Genomic DNA, 17,250 nt, shown 5'->3' with positions numbered 1-17,250 from the left:
ATAGACACTACGTCTAGACTTATTGTGCTAAACAGAATTCTTCAATGCTATAACTGTGGACAAGGAGTATATCGTTGAGTACCACACTGATACTGATACAGTAGAAGGACACAGGCAATCGACACGGGCCAAAGCATTGCAACTACAAGACGATGAGGTGGGTGATGTTGACAGTAGATGGTTTATTCCCAAATTTCTCAGTGGAATTAAAGTGAGATCATTGTTTTTTATTAAATCACCTTAAAGTGCTTTCCATTTTGCCCATTAGTAATGCAAATGAGAACTGAGTGCACATTATCACCATGTGGCCAGTGATGTCGTGTTTATATTCACAAACCCATTGAGCCATGTGGAATCAAAGAGCACCAAAAGGCCATTCAGCCCAACTCATCCATGCCCACCAAGATGCGAATCTGAGCTAGTCCTATTTGCCTGTGTTTGGCCTATATCCCTCAAAACCTTTCCTATCCATGTACCTACTTTAATCGGCAGCCCATTCATACACACCCCTCCCTCTGCGTGAAGAAATTGCTCAATATCCTCAGCGATAAAGGCCAGCGTTGATGTACAGCTGAGAATTGTAGGGGAATGGAGTTAGGGGTTGGAAAATAAGACAGGTTGCTGCTCTTTGTAACCATCTGGTGCAAGTGTGAATGGCCAGGTATATCCCTCAACCACTGAAGATCCTGTCCAGCCCCACAGTCTAGGCTGACTCAGGAATGATTGATATTTAGGCTTTAGGGATACTGTGAGGAAACAGGCCCTTCAGCCCACCAAGTCCGTGCCAACCAGATATCCCCGTTCACTGACACTATCCAACACACTAGGGATATTATACAATTTTATCAAACCTCTACGTCTTTGGAGTGTGGGAGGAAACCAGAGCACCTGGAGAAAACCCACGTGGTTGCAGGGAGAAGATAACAAACTCCGCGGAAACAAGCGCTTTGGGCCCCCGAGTCGACCCCAACCATCGATCACCCACACACTAGTGCTATCCTACACACAAGGGACAATTTACAGAAGTCAATTAATGTATAAAACTGCACGTTTTTGGGACGTGGGAGGAAACCGGAGCACCCGGAGAAAACCACCTGGTCACTTGGGGAACGTGCAAACTCCGTACAGGCGGCACCCATAGTCAGGATCGAACCCAAGTCTCTGGCGCAGTAAGGCAGCAACTCTACCGCTGCGCCACCGTGCTGCCCTGAGGTACAGGTTACTGAGGCTGGCTCTGTAAAGATGTAAATAAATAGGAATCTTCACCTTGTAGGGAAATAGAAACTAGGCAAAGGACCAAAGGCCAAATATAATTGGTTTCCGGGGTCTGGGGATAACTTGATTGTATGGAGACAGTGCTGAATTGCAATCGTGATGTGTAGGAAAGAACTGCAGATGCTGGTTTACACATGGTTTTTGTCTCTGGATAGATGCAACCTGTCCTGCTGAGTTACTCCGGCATTTTGTGTCTACCTTCTGAATTGTTATCTTTCGATTCTTATGTTAGATTGGCAGCCTATGTGTATGTCACTGCGAAGATTAACCATTTACAATCACAATGAACGATTTAGAATTTTTTTAAACTGATGATGTTGAAAATCTGAAATAAAATGGACAATGTTGGCTGTACTTAGCAGGCAAATTAGTGTCTGTGGAAGGAGGAATAGAGTTCATGTTTCTGGTCAAAGACTCATCGTCTGACTACGGTTCTCCCACCTGGAACGTTAGCTGCAACATACATAAAACTTTGCCTGGTTGGCCAAGTCCGGGGAAGTTGCAAAGAGGTCGTAAAATGTTCAATGGCTGATGAGTAAACTGGTGAAACAATGGCTCACTGGCACAATGTTAGAGTTGCTGCCTCACGACGCCGGAGACCCGGGGTCGATCCTGACCTCGGGTCCTGTCTGTGTGGAGTTTGCTTGCACATTCTTCCTGTGACCACATGAGTTCCCTACAGGTGTTCTGGTTTCCTCCCACATCCCAATGACTTGCAGGTTTGTAGGTTAATTATCCTACGTAAAATTGCCGCTGGTGTTGGGGGAGTGAATGAGAAGATGGGACAACATAACTAGGGTGAACAGGAGATTGATGGTCAGAAGACAGAAAGACACAAAATGCTGGAGTAACTCTGGAGAGAAGGAATGGCTGATGTTTTGGGACGAGACTCTTCTAGTGAAAGGGTCTCCCATTCCTTCTCTCCTGAGATGCTGCCTGTCCCACTGAGTTACTCCAGCATTTTGTGTCTATCTTCGGTTTAAACCAGCATCTGCAGTTCCTTCCTGCACATGATTGATGATCAGCATGGTGGGCCGAAGGGCTTGTTTCCATGTTGTATCTTTAAAATAAACTAAAAGACTAAATCTATTCGAAAAATTAAAAATTCGAAAAATTAAAAAAAGCAGAATTGTTTTTTTTTAAGGTTTTAGATTGGAAAACATTTTTTTATATAAGGTATTTGGAACCTTGAACATGAAATGCAGAAAGACCATTATAAATTATGCAGTAAGAACACATCCAGAGAACTGACTAGAGTTGTGGAGGAAGGAACTGCAGATGCTGGTTTAAACCAAAGATAGACACAGAAAGCTGGAGTAACTGAAGAAGGGTTTCGGCCCGAAACGTTGCCTATTTCCTTCGCTCCATAGATGCTGCCTCACCCGCTGAGTTTTCCAGCACTTTTGTCTACGCCAAAGTAACTCAGCGGGTCAGACAGCATCTGAAGAAAGGTCTCGACCCAAAACGTCACCCATTCCTTTCTCCAGAGATGCTGCCTGACCTGCTGAGTCACTCCAGCTTTTTTGTGTCTATCTTCGAACTGAATAGAGGTTTGGTCACCTTATCTAAAGGACCACAGAATTGCTTTAGAAAGATCGCAGCAAGAGAGATTTTTAGATGAAAGAATTTTACGCAAGGAGAAGTTGAGTTGATATTCTGCGGCAAAAAGAATGAGCTGTAATAAGATTACCAGATTTTGTGATGTTTTTTTCTCCTGATTGAAGACTCTTCTAGATCTAGGGGATCATAGTCTCAGAATCATGGTTGCCCAATTATGAAAATTAGAAATTCTTCCAATGGATGGAAATCTGAGGAATTCTCTGGTGTTGCGATTGCTTAAATGTTGAGTATGGGCCATGTTTGATTTTTAGTTAATAACAGATATCGAGGTAATACAGTATGGTGCGGAAAACCCCAAATCTTATCGAATGTTTAACCAACTCAGATGAATGGTCAACTGCTGCTTTTATTTCTTGCGTTTTTATATTATTTTATTTCTTTTCATTGATGACTGCAGCTCCCCTGCACAATGCAAACAACTTGCATCCTATGCTTCTTCCTTTTCATCTCCGTGTGTGATGATGTAACAGAGGGACTTATAGTCAATGTTTCCCGAGACGTCGATGGGAGTCACAGCAAACATCTGCTGAACCTGTGGGAGGAAGGCACAAGATTATCCCGTTGACCAACAAGGGTCAGAGGGTCAGCCATAGGAGTGGGAGGGGGGTAGAACAAGGGGCAGTGGGAACCTGGTGTGGGGGCACCACCGTGATGGAGGGGGGGAGACATGGGGGAGGATCTGTAACTTTGTAAGTTCCCTTTATGAGCGGCTATTTAAATACCGTGGAAAGGTAAGCAAGCAAATAATTTCACTGTGACAATAGATAATAGACAATAGGTGCAGGAGTAGGCCACTCGGCCCTTCAATGTGATCATAAAACCATATATAACCATATAACAATTACAGCACGGAAACAGGCCATCTCGGCCCTACAAGTCCGTGCCGAACAACGTTTTTTGCCCTTAGTCCCACCTGCCTGCACTCATACCACAACCCTCCATTCCCTTCTCATCCATATGCCTATCCAATTTATTTTTAAATGATACCAATGAACCTGCCTCCACCACTTCCACTGGAAGCTCATTCCACACCGCTGGGAGGAAGCTCATTCCCCAATCAGTACCCCGTTCCTGCCTTCTCCCCAGATCCCCTGACCCTGCTATCTTTAAGATCATCTAGCTCTCTCTTGAAAGTATCCAGAGAACCAGCCTCCACCGCCCTCTGAGGCAGAGCACTCCACAGACTCACAACTCTCTGTGTGACAATAGAATGAGTAAATCAAAATAAAAGGATTCAGAAACCCCCACACACCTTTTTTTAGTTTTGTTTAGAGATATACTGCGGAGACAGGCCAATTTGGCCCACCGAGTTCACACTGAGCAGTGATCCCCACAAATTAACACTATTCTACACACACTTATACTGAGTCAATTAACCCACAAACCCGCACGTCTTAGGAGTGTGGGAGGAAACCGAAGATTTCGGAGAAAACACACGCGGTCACGGGGAGAACGTACAAACTCCCTACAGACCGCACCCTTAGTCAAGAGCGAACCCAGGTCTCCATCTCCGTGTGTGATGATGTAACAGAGGGACTTATGGTCAATGTTTCCGGAGACGTCGATGGGAGTCACAGCAAGGCAGCAACTCTGCCGCTGCACCCGTGTTTATTTTTGTGCTACTAATCTCACAATTTCCAACATTTCAAAGTCTCCAACATTTAAATGACAATACGGCTTGTTGAATCATCCACTAAAGAATCAAATTCCGCTTATTAGAAAATCATCCAGAGTCCTCACTGGTAAGTGAGTCACAGAAACAAGGTCTGGCAGTATTGCTCAACACATCATAGATTCAAGGGTCTGTCTGCACTGATCAGAGAACTTTGTTTTCAGCACATGGAAAAGCTTTCATTGAAAGTTCGAGAATATACATCATCTCTGAACATAGTCCACTGGGTCTGCCATCACACAGACTCACACAGTGAAGGGCCAGTCACCTAAATAAAGAATCCGTAAATCTCCATCCCGGGATCCTAGGAATGCGGACACAAGGAACTGCAGGTGTGGGTTTACAAAAAAAGTGGTGGATGTAACTCAGCGGGTCACGCAGCATCTCTGCGGAACTTGGATCGGGACCCTTCTTCAGACGGATTGAGCTGGAGAGCAAGCTGGAAGGGACAAGCAGCAGGACAAACCTTGGTGAGTGATAGGTGGATACAGGTGAGGGGGGGGGGGGGGGGGGGGGGGGGGTGATTGGCAGATGGTTGGACTAAGGTGAAAAGACAAAACTTGTGGGATATGGATAGAAGAAGTGCAAACTGTGAAGCCAGAGGAAGGAATCTAGGTTGAAGGGGAGAATTGGATGCAAGTGCAGGGGGGGCATAGAGAAGAGGGAGGTGAAGGAAGGGGGGGGGGGGAGGGGGGAGGGCAAGGGGGGCACAAATGAGTTTTACTGTATAAAATGTTTTCCACTATGTACACAACCACAGGTATCCACATCATGTGGCCTCATTATTCACAGAAAACATCCCCAATCTCTGCAGCGCTGCTTTCTCCAATGGGTTCCTTGTGATTCGAACAAAGTATCACTGACAAAGCTCTTCGAGTGCTGGGAATTTCAGACAGTTTTAACTTTAAACGCACAATTTAATGGTAAAACCTTACCTCATCTGCACTGAACTTATCAGCTTGTGACATCAGCAAACTCTTAAACCTATGAAAACAAACAAATTGTATAAGTGCAATGTTAATGTCCTGACCAGAATAGATCATGAGTGACGTTGATTAGACAGTATGAACTTATTTCTGCTCAACTGAGATAGATCCCCGATAGCTTTAATCTTGTTCTCTTATCAGTGAGTAAACTAATGTTATTTCAAGAGTGCATCTCATGTCCTCAGACGTGAAGCCAATGAAGCAGATAGTTGCTGTTGGGTTGTAGGATGTATCCCTGTGTAAGATGTGTTGTGCACACCCCACAAATAGCAGTCAGCGTTTGTTTTAAATGATTATTGATCAGAGCACTAGCATTCCCCACTCCTTTATTAAATCCTTCTGAGGTACTTGATGAAAAAGGAAATGGACATTGTAGAACATAGAACAGTACTGCACAGGATCAGGCCCTTCGGCCCACAATGTCTGTGCCGTACATTAAGTCATTCCATGCCCTGCATATCCGTGTGCCTATATAAAAGCCTCTTAATTGCCACTATCCTAGCTGCCTCTACTATCACCCCTGGTAGAGTGCGATCCAGGCGCCCAGCACTTAATGGGTAAAAAATATTTGCTCTGCACATCTCCTTTAAACGTTGACCCTCTCACCTTAAAGCTGTGCCCTCTAGTGTCTGACATTTCCACCCTGGGATGATTATGATTGTCCACCCTGTCTCCAGAGAAAGCAATCCAAGTTTGTCCAATCTCTCCTAATAATATTTCATCTAATAATCTGAACTATTTATTTTGATACCATTCGTACTCCACTGCCAACGTCTGCTGGATGGACAGGTCAGAAGAATGGGATTAGTTGAGTTTAGAGATACAGCATGTAAACAGGCCCTTCAGCCCACTGAATCCACGCCCACCAGCAATCCCCGTACAGTAGCTCTGTCCTACACACTAGGGACAATTTACAATTAGTACCAAAGCCAATTAACCTACAAACCTGTACAGCTTTGGAGTGTGGGAGGAAACTGGAGCACCCGGAGACAACTCACGTGGAGAACGTACAAACTCTGTAAAGACAGCACCCATAGAAAGATCAAACCCGGGCCTCTAGCGTTGTAAGGCAGCAACTCTACTGCTGCACCACCATGCCGCCATTATCATGCCACGGGTTGGAGATTCTGCTTCTGTCGTTGGGGTGGCTCTTGCTAAATGCAGATGACATCTGATGCAAGATGCTGATAATGTGATGTTGCCTGACCACATGATCAAACAGTTTGCTCATTGTCTTTCATCATCACATCATCTACAACATCAAAAATCTCTGATCCAATATTTGCCATTAATGAAATAAGGTGCTCTGTACACATTGGTGATATCACTACACGCAGAAAATGCAACAGGAAAATGACATTGGTGTAGGAGTGAATTACACTAGGATACAATTTCCCAACGAGCGAGATTTTACTGGGAATGATGCACGAAAACAGCAATGTGCCTCAAATTAAAGCCATGCTATTACGGCCTAAATATGGATGCAATTGGACTTCCTGTAATCAAACGCTAGTTGCTAGTCACTTCAATAATGTGGCCTGAATATCTGCTGCTGCCTTATACAAATTTTGGTCCAGTGAGACACACAGATAAAGAATGTAAGGTGCTAAAACGAGACAAAGTTCATAAAAAGGTAGAATAGATTATTGTCAGACAACTAGAATGGGGGGGGGGGGGGGGGGGGGGGGGAGGATGGAGAGAGAGGGTTACTTGAAGTTAGAGAAGTCAATGTTCATACCACTGCCCAAGCAAAATATGAGGTGCTGTTCCTCCAATTTGAGTTGGGCCTCACTCTGGCAATGGAGGAGGCCCAGGACAGAAAGGTCAGTGTGGGAATGGGAAGGGGAGTAAAAGTGTTTAGCATCCAGGAGATCAGGTAGGTTTAGGCCGACTGAGCAGAGGTGTTCAGTGCCTTGTATTTTGTTTGGGCAACTTACAACCCAGCGGTATTAATATCGACTTTTCTAACTTCAAGTAACCCTTGCATTCCCTCTCTCTCCATCCCTCTCCATTCCTAGTTTTCCGACCTGTCTGTCTGTCTCCTTGATTACATTTTTATCTTTCTCACCTTCCTCCAGCTATTCTACATCTTCCTTGAACGTTGTCCCCTTTGAAGTCCCGTTTTCACACCTTACATTCTTTATCTCTGTGTCTCCCTCTCCCCTGACTTTCAGTCTGAAGAAGGGTCTCGACCCATTCCTTCTGTCCAGTGATGCTGCCTGTCCCGCTGAGTTACGCCAGCATTTCTTTACTGTCTCCTGCAAATCTTTTCGGCAACCTTGATATTGAGCTCATGGTCGTACTCACTCGTCTTTGTTGACGTTCCCTGTACCTTGAGGATCGAATAGTTTGAATGCATTCAGAATGGTTTCCTCTGGATCAGTGCCTGTAGGAATGAAGTGAGCTCTTAATTATAACCATATAACCATACAACAATTACAGCACGGAAACAGGCCATCTCGGCCCTTCTAGTCCGTGCCGAACACGTATTCTCCCCTAGTCCCATATACCTGCACTCAGACCATAACCCTCCATTCCTTTCCCGTCCATATAACTATCCAATTTATTTTTAAATGATAAAATTGAACCTGCCTCCACCACCTCCACTGGAAGCTCAATCCACACAGCTACCACTCTCTGAGTAAAGAAGTTCCCCCTATGTTACCCCTAAACTTCTGTCCCTTAATTCTCAAGTCATGTCCTCTTGTTTGAATCTTCCCTACTCTCAGTGGGAAAAGCTTATCCACGTCAACTCTGTCTATCCCTCTCATCATTTTAAAGATCTCTATCAAGTCCCCCCTTAACCTTCTGCGCTCCAAATAATAAAGACCTAACTTGTTCAACCTTTCTCTGTAACTTAGTTGCTGAAACCCAGGCAACATTCTAGTAAATCTCCTCTGTACTCTCTCTATTTTGTTGACATCCTTCCTATAATTAGACGACCAAAATTGTACACCATACTCCAGAATTGGCCTCACCAATGCCTTGTACAATTTTAACATTACATCCCAACTTCTATACTCATTGTAATTGATTGCATTTGCAAGAAACAGTGCAGTAGGACAGATGGAGTCACTGTCGGATACAGCTTGCAAAACAAAAAAGACCTATTTATAGCTATCTGGACAGTCCAAAGCACTTAAAACCAATTTAAATACTTTTGACATGCAGTAACCGTTGTAATGTAGCAAATATAGCAGCCAATTTGCCCACAATAGGCCCCTGTGAATAGTTGCATGATAATACCCACTGTCTATTTTAGTGAGACACAAGTAACTGTAGATGCTGAGCAGAAAAAACAAAGTGCTGGAGGAACTCAGTGGCTCAGGCAGCATCCGCGGAAGGACATGTGCAGGCGGGCAATGTTTCAGGTTGGGACCCTTCTTCAGACTGAAGAATTGCAATCTTGTAAAAAAGTAGACTAACAATGCTGGAGAAACTCAGCGGCTGAGGCAGCATCTATGGAGCGAAGGAACTAGGCAACGTTTTGGGTCGAGACCCTTCTTCAGACTGATGTGAGGGTGGGGGGAAGAAGAATGGAAGAGGCGGACCCAGTGGGCTGAGGGAGAGCTGAGGAGGGGAGGAGAAAGCAGGGACTACCTGTAATTAGAGAAGTCAATGTTCATACCGCTGGGGTGTAAACTGCCTGAGCGAAATATGAGGTGCTGCTCCTCCAATTTACCATGGTCCTCACTCTGGCCATGGAGAAGGGCCAGGCCATAAAGGTTCCTTCTTAAACATCTTGTAAAAAGGGATCTTTTTTGACTGAAGGATGTTTGGAGAAAGGACTCAGACCAAAACATCGTCTGCCCATTGCCCTCCATGGATGCCGTATGGCCCGCTGAGTTCCTTCGGCAGTTTGTCTCTTTTAGCGATGTTGATTAAGTGACAAATATCAATAATGGCGCTGCTTAGACGTTGAATGCTATTCCTTAAAACAGTAAAATGGGATCTTTTGCATTGACTGGAGATGTGAAAACCTCCAGCAGAGCGAGTTTGATTCAGCGCTGCATTTTGGAGTGCCAGCCAGCCCAGGGTTTTTGTGCTCAGCCCACTTGTGTGGGACTTCATCACCAGCCTGGTGACTCAGAAAGCAAGAATGCTATCAGCTATGGGGACAGCGAGCTTCCAGCACTAACGAGCTTGTGCAAGGAGTAACAAATCATGCAGGAACAATACAAGGAGTAAGACATATGCCAAGATGGCTCATGGAATTCTGCTTTGTCAACGGTGGATATGTTGCCAATCCTTTTGCTCAAACAGAGGAGGTTTACCAGAACGCTGCCTGAATGGGTTTCAGCTACAGGGAGAGTTTGGGTAGACTTGGATTGTTTTCTCTGGAACATCAGAGGTTGAGGGGAGACATGATAGAAACATAGAAACAGAAAATAGATGCAGGAGTAGGTCATTCGGCCCTTCGAGCCTCCACCACCATTCAATATGATCATGGCTGATCATCCAACTTAGTATCCTGTACCTGCCTTCTCTCCATACCCCCTGATCCCTTTTCCCACAAGGGCCACGTCTAACTCCCTCTTGCATATAGCCAATGAACTGGCCTCAACTACCTTCTGTGGCAGAGAATTCCATAGATTCACCACTCTCTGTGTGAAAAATGTTTTTCTCATCTCGGTCCTAAAAGACTTTCCCCTTATCCTTAAACTGCGACCCCATGTTCTGGACTTGTTCAGGAAGTATATAAAATGATAGGGTAGACAGTCAGAACCATTTCCCCAGGGGGATAAAGTACAACATTGAAGGGCATAGCTGTAAAGAAAGGGGGAATGCTTAATGGGAATGTGTGGGTCAAGTTATTTTTACATACGGAGAGTGGTGGGGGCTTAGAACGCACTGCGAGAGGTGTTGGTGGAGGCAGATAAGATAGTGGCGTTGAAGAGGCTTTTAGATAGGCGCATGAACGTGCAGGGAATAGAGGGATTAGGATGGTGTACAGGCAGATCCGTTTAACTGTGTTCAGCATAAACATCTGTTCTATGTTCTACATGTTAAATATTGCAGGGTTGTTGTCTTACCGTTCAGTTTTTCCCCAAAGAGACTGAGAAACACAGTGAAGTTCATCGGCCCTTTCCCCTCTTTCAGCATCTCCTCCAGTTCTTCATCCTTTATATTCAGCTTTCCTACAAATATATTCATTCACATTCAAATTCGATCATCTGCATATATTTAAATGTGTCTATAATTTTGCATATGTAAATATTTAATTTCTCCAGCATGAAGCTGTTGGCTTTGTAGTGGTCACCTAATGGTGTTGGTTGCTTGGTACAATTCCAGTGCTCCAAAGCCAGTCATTCTATTCTCAGGAGACATGCAAGTTCTTTAATACTGGGATTCTGAAGCTATCGGATAGCCCAGTCGCTGGAGGGTGGCACAGCTGCTATAGGGTAGAGTTGCTGCCTTACAGCGCCAGAGACCAGGGTTCGATCCTGGTACAGGTGCTGTCCGTAGGGAGTTTGTACCTTCTCCTCATGACCATGAGGGTTTCCCCCGGTTGCTCCAGTTTCCTCCCACACTCCACAGATGTGCAGGTTTGTAGGTTAATCGACTTTGGTAAAGATTGTAAACCATCCCTCGTAGGATAGCTCTAGTGTACCGGGATCGCTGGTCGGCGCGGACTCGGTGGGCCGAAGGGCCTGTTTCCGCGCTGTAACTGACAACTAAAACTAAACTGAATAACAGACATCGACACCTACCCAGTTGCATGAAAGTCTCTTTCAGGTCCTGTTTGCTGATGATCCCATCACGGTTCTGATCGATGCAGCCAAATGCCTGTTCGTTTATGAAAAAGATTTCATCAATATCTCGAGTGGGATTGCTAATGAAATATGATGCTACTCATCACTCATGGTGGACACTTCTTAGTGCAGCCTCTGAAACCAATTGTCCTTTGGGAAACTTTTCAATATTACCCAATCATTACTGAAATGATGGTCCTGAAATGGGCAGCATAGCAGCACAGCAGTAGAGCTGGTGTCAGAGACTCAGGTTCGATCCTGACTTTGGGTGTTGTCTGTGTGGTGTTTGCACGTTCTCCGTTATTTTCTCCGGGTGCTCCACATCCCAAAGACGTACGTGTTTGCAGGATAATTGGCCTCTGTAAATTGTAGGGAGTGGATGAAAAAGTGTGAGACCATAGAACTAGTGTGATCGGATGATCGATGGTCTCGGTGGGCAGAAGGGCCTGCTTCCGTGATGTACCTCAAAGTAAACAGAAGCAAAAATGGCGAAGGAACTGCAAGGCAGATTGCCAGAACCTGATTTTCATTTCCTGAATGCAATTCATGGGTTGTTGGCAGTCAGGGAGTCTGACCTGAGACACCAAGTAATAGCTGAGTGAGGAGAGGAGAGATTCGGAGGCAGAGGATAGACATGAAATGCTGGAGTAACTCAGCGGGATAGGCAGCATCTCTGGATGGAAGGAATCGGTGACGTTTTGGCTCAAGACCCTTCGTCAGACCTGAAGAAGGGTCTCAACCCGAAACATCGCCCATTCCTTCTTTCCAGTGATGCTGCCTATCCCGCAGAGTTACTCCAGCGTTTTGTGTCTATCTTCTGTGTAAACCAGCATCTGCAGTTCCTTACTACACATTTCGGAGGCAGGCGTTTGGGTAAGATTATTGATAGGAGAGTGTTGATAAATTGTCGAGGAGAAACAATAATATGGATGAGATGTAGAGGTCTGAAGAAAGACCAGGAAGTGGTGTATCTACAGAATTTATGGGGAGACAATGAAGCACTCGTTGTCCTGCAGAGACCATGTTAGGAAAATTTAGGATCACAATTATTTCAAGGTTGAGTGGTTAATGTCATTGTAGATCAGAGGAAATCCCGCCTGCCCTTCCTACCCCCATAAGCAGTGTACAGTCTCTTGTTCCATTTAACGCCTCTGGAAGCCCAGGCATTCTGGCCTCTCTCCACTGGCTCCCTGTGCGGTTCCGAATAAATTTCAAGATCCTCCTTTATGTCTACAAAGCCCTCAATGGGCTTTCCCCCACCTACATCAAAAGTCTGCTCACCCACCACACCACCTCCAGGTCCCTCAGATCGGCTGACTTGGGGTTACTGAACATCCCGCGGTCCAGGCATAAGCTCAGGGGCGACCACGCCTTTGCGGTTGCAGCTCCTAGACTGTGGAACAGCATCCCTCTTCCCATTAGAACTGCCCACTCCATCGATTCCTTTAAGTCGAGACTTAAAACTCATCTCTACTTCCAAGCCCTTCTTGACGTCCTCTGAGCGAGGGCTATATGTATGTAGTGATGTTTGTACTTAATCTATGAACAACTGTTGTATAATGTTAGTACCTCCACCAATGTAACGCACGTTGGCCAACGAGAGTTGTTTTTTAAATGTGCTATAGAAATAAAAGTGACTTGACTTGACTTGATCTACTGTAGGAAGATGGACGGGGAAGAGGGAATGTGAGACTGTATTGTTTGGTTCAGCATGTGGACCTCTCACCTCTTTGAACTCCTGAATTTGAGACTGTTCAAACATGGAGAAGACATTGGATGAGCTGCGCAGGGCATGTTTGGTTGAACCTTTCCGAGCCGCTTTCCTGCTTGCCTGCCAACAAAGAGAAGCAGAGCAATGGGACAGGATATCAAACCGCGATTACCGTGGCAAACGTTGTATTGCAGCACTCATTTCATCAGTCAATAAAGTACAACTTATCGTGAAACTCAATGATTTATGGAAAATAAAACATGGAGTATGTTGTTAAAAATCATTATTGATAAAGGTGATTAATATCAGTTGCATCTTGTCAGTCTATCATTTTAAAGAATACATGGATCTAAAAATGCCACCTGCCACATCCACGTTTTTTAGCCAAATATTCTCCATAGGATCGCAGAATCCACCACACGTTAAAATCTGTGAGGAAGCCGTGACTGGATGCTTATCACCTTCTCCACGGTTCCATGAACTGCAGTCTGCTGTTGTCTGTAGACCAAATCACCAACAGGGCAGCACGGTGGCACAGCAGTAGAGTTGCTGCCTTACAGCGCCAGAGATCCGAGTTTGATCCCCACTACGGGTGCTGTCTGTACGGAGTTTGTATGTTCTCCCCGTGCCTTGCGTAGCTTTTCTCCGACATCTTTGATTTCCTCCCACATACCAAAGACGTGTAGGCAATTGGCTTGGTATAAATGTAAAATTGTCCCTAGTGTGCGTAGGATAGTGTTAGTGTGTGGGGATCGCTGGTCAGTGCGGACTCGGTGGGCCGAAGGGCCTGTTTCTGGACAGATTCTGGAGTAGTTCCTGAAGATTGGCAGGTAGCAAACGTAACCCTACTTTTTAAGAAGGGAGGGAGAGAGAGAACGGGGAATTACAGACCAGTTAGTCTAACATCGGTAGTGGGGAAACTGCTAGAGTCAGCTATTAAAGATGGGATTGCAGCACATTGGGAAAGTGGTGAAATCATTGGACAAAGTCAGCATGGATTTACAAAAGGTAAATCATGTCTGACGAATCTTATAGAATTTTTCGAGGATGTAACTAGTAGCGTGGATAGGGGAGAACCAGTGGATGTGGTGTATCTAGACTTCCAGAAGGCTTTCGACAAGGTCCCACATAAGAGATTAGTATACAAACTTAAAGCACACAGTATTGGAGGTTCAGTATTGATGTGGATAGAGAACTGGTTGGCAGACAGGAAGCAAAGAGTAGGAGTGAACGGGTCCTTTTCACAATGGCAGGCAGTGACTAGTGGGGTACCGCAAGGCTCAGTTCTGGGACCCCAGCTATTAACGATATATATTAATGATTTGGACGAGGGAATTGAATGCAACATCTCCAAGTTTGCGGATGACACGAAGCTGCGGGGCAGTGTTAGCTGTGAGGAGGATGCTAGCAGGCTGCAAGGTGACTTGGATAGGCTGGGTGAGTGGGCAAATGCATGGCAGATGCAGTACAATGTGGATAAATGTGAGGTTATCCACTTTGGTGGCAAAAACAGGAAAGTAGATTATTATCTGAATGGTGGCCGATTAGGAAAGGGGTAGATGCAACGAGACCTGGGTGTCATGGTACACCAGTCATTGAAAGTAGGCATGCAGGTGCAGCAGGCAGTGAAGAAGCATTCATAGCAAAAGGATTTGAGTGTAGGAGCAGGGAGGTTCTACTGAAGTTGTACAGGGTCTTGGTGAGACCACACCTGGAGTATTGCGTACAGTTTTGGTCTCCTAATCTGAGGAAAGACATTCTTGCCATAGAGGGTGTACGGAGATGTACTGGGATGTCAGGAATCATATGAAGAAAGACTGGATAGACTCGGTTTGTACTCGCTAGAATTTAGACGATTGAGGGGGGATCTTATAGAAACTTACAAAATTCTTAAGGGGTTGGACAGGCTAGATGCAGGAAGATTGTTCCCGATGTTGGGGAAGTCCAGAACAAGGGGTCATAGTTTAAGGATAAGGGGGAAATCTTTTAGGACCGAGATGAGGAAAACCTTTTTCACACAGAGAGTGGTGAATCTCTGGAATTCTCTGCCGCAGAAGGTAGTTGAGGCCAGTTCATGGCTATATTTAAGAGGGAGTTAGATGTGGCCCTTGTGGCTAAAGGGATCAGGGGGTATGGAGAGAAGGCAGGTACAGGATACTGAGTTGGATGATCAGCCATGATCATATTGAATGGCGGTGCAGGCTCGAAGGGCCGAATGGCCTACTCCTGCACCTATTTTTCTATGTTTCTATCTCTGCCGTAAATATATCCACTGACTCGGCCTCCACAGTCTTCTATGGCAAAGAATTCCACAGATTCACCACCCTCTGACCAAAGAAATATCTCCTCATCTCCTTCCTAAAAGAACATCCTTTAATTCTGTGGCTATGACCTCTAGTCCTAGACTCTCCTACTAGTGGAAACATCCTCACCACATCCACTCTATCCAAGCCTTTCACTATTTACATTAACTTTTCTGGTTATTTTCTCTAAGATATTTATTCATGGATCTGTAGCACTGAGACTTCAAATCCTTTAATGTAAAAAAAAGATAGTAACCATATAACCATATAACAATTACAGCACGGAAACAGGCCATCTCGGCCCTACAAGTCCGTGCCGAACAACTTTTTTCCCTTAGTCCCACCTGTCTGCACTCATACCATAACCCTCCATTCCCTTCTCATCCATATGCCTATCCAATTTATTTTTAAATGATACCAACGAACCTGCCGCCACCACTTCCACTGGAGGATCATTCCACACCGCTACCACTCTCTGAGTAAAGAAGTTCCCCCTCATGTTACCCCTAAACTTCTGTCCCTTAATTCTGAAGTCATGTCCTCTTGTTTGAATCTTCCCTATTCCCAAAGGGAAAAGCTTGTCCACATCAACTCTGTCTATCCCTCTCATCATTTTAAAAACCTCTATCAAGTCCCCCCTTAACCTTCTGCACTCCAGAGAATAAAGACCTAACTTATTCAACCTTTCTCTGTAACTTAGTTGTTGAAACCCAGGCAACATTCTAGTAAATCTCCTCTGTACTCTCTCTATTTTGTTGACATCCTTCCTATAATTGGGCGACCAAAATTGTACACCATTCTCCAGATTTGGGCTCACCAATGCCTTGTACAATTTTAACATTACATCCCAGCTTCTATACTCAATGCTCTGATTAATAAAGGCTAGCATACCAAAAGCTTTCTTTACCACCCTATCTACATGAGATTCCACCTTCAAGGAACTATGCACGGTTATACCCAGATCCCTCTGTTCAACTGTAAAAAATAATCAAATAGTAAAAAAATAATCAAATATATTAGTCATCCAGATCCTGTGAATGATTGGGTGAAGAGATCAAACTCATCGCACCAGGCTGCCTATTCACCACCACTCCCTTCCCACAGAGGTAGGTAGCCCAGAGGGGCAAAATAGACCAGATACAGACAAAGAAAAAGAAAATAACTTATGTTCTAAATAATTATGTTTATTGTTATAAAAAGATCTTGTACGAGTTGATACTATTGTTACAATCAAATGTGAAAATTGCCCGTGCAATTTTACACATCACCTCGACTAATAAATCACTATCTTATAACCAGTCCTTCATTCCTTGGATGTTCTTTATAAAAGTATCGCACAATCCAATATTCCAGAATGCAAATACAAATCGAATTCAAGGCTTCTAAATTTTGATCAATATTTTACGCTGCCTCAGTTAAAGTGTCAGAGTTGCCAATTGTCTAAGAATTTAATACAAACAAAAATGGAAGAAGAATTGTCAAGGGAAGTGAAAAACATTTGTTTTTAAGGCATCTCCTGCCAAAGTTTGACCCATATTTGATCTTGACTTTTTTTTGCAACAAGGAGGGAAAGCCATGAATCAAAAGAGCTTCAGAGCAAAGAAAACATTTTATGACTTACCATTTTGTGTGGCTGGTGTTGAATCCAAATGGTGGTGCACGTCAGGTCATGTTTGTCTATATAGTCCTCTTTATCTTTGTTCCTAAAAATGGATACACAGCAATGGCCAGGCCTTACATGGAGATATGCAACCCTGTATCTGACGGTCACAGGACTATGATAACACAGATTCCTTCTCTACAGCCCAGATAGTGGAGAGAGGGCTGAACATTCCACAGTCATGTTAAACCTTTGAAACAACATTATCAGTTTAGTGCACTGTTTACATGGATGACTTGATTTACTGGGATCCCATTAAACTGTTAAACA

The 17,250-nt window shown here is 44.5% G+C and overlaps 1 protein-coding gene across 1 annotated transcript; it reads right to left on the bottom strand.

Moving 5' to 3' along the window:
* Positions 1-3,209: 3,209 nt before the first annotated feature.
* On the bottom strand, positions 3,210-17,040 carry myl7 (myosin, light chain 7, regulatory). The gene is made up of 7 exons (XM_055662018.1): positions 16,942-17,040; positions 13,033-13,137; positions 11,265-11,340; positions 10,587-10,691; positions 7,861-7,939; positions 5,503-5,551; positions 3,210-3,427 (listed from the first exon to the last, which is right to left on the bottom strand). The coding sequence occupies exons 1-7, from the start codon at positions 16,942-16,944 to the stop codon at positions 3,323-3,325; spliced, it is 522 nt and encodes a 173-aa protein (XP_055517993.1). The 5' UTR covers positions 16,945-17,040; the 3' UTR covers positions 3,210-3,322.
* Between the last annotated feature and the right edge of the window lie 210 nt (positions 17,041-17,250).

The sequence above is a fragment of the Leucoraja erinacea genome, chromosome 35 (genome assembly GCF_028641065.1).
Source record: "Leucoraja erinacea ecotype New England chromosome 35, Leri_hhj_1, whole genome shotgun sequence".
Taxonomy (NCBI): domain Eukaryota; kingdom Metazoa; phylum Chordata; class Chondrichthyes; order Rajiformes; family Rajidae; genus Leucoraja; species Leucoraja erinaceus.
This window is presented reverse-complemented; position numbering and strand designations above follow the sequence as displayed.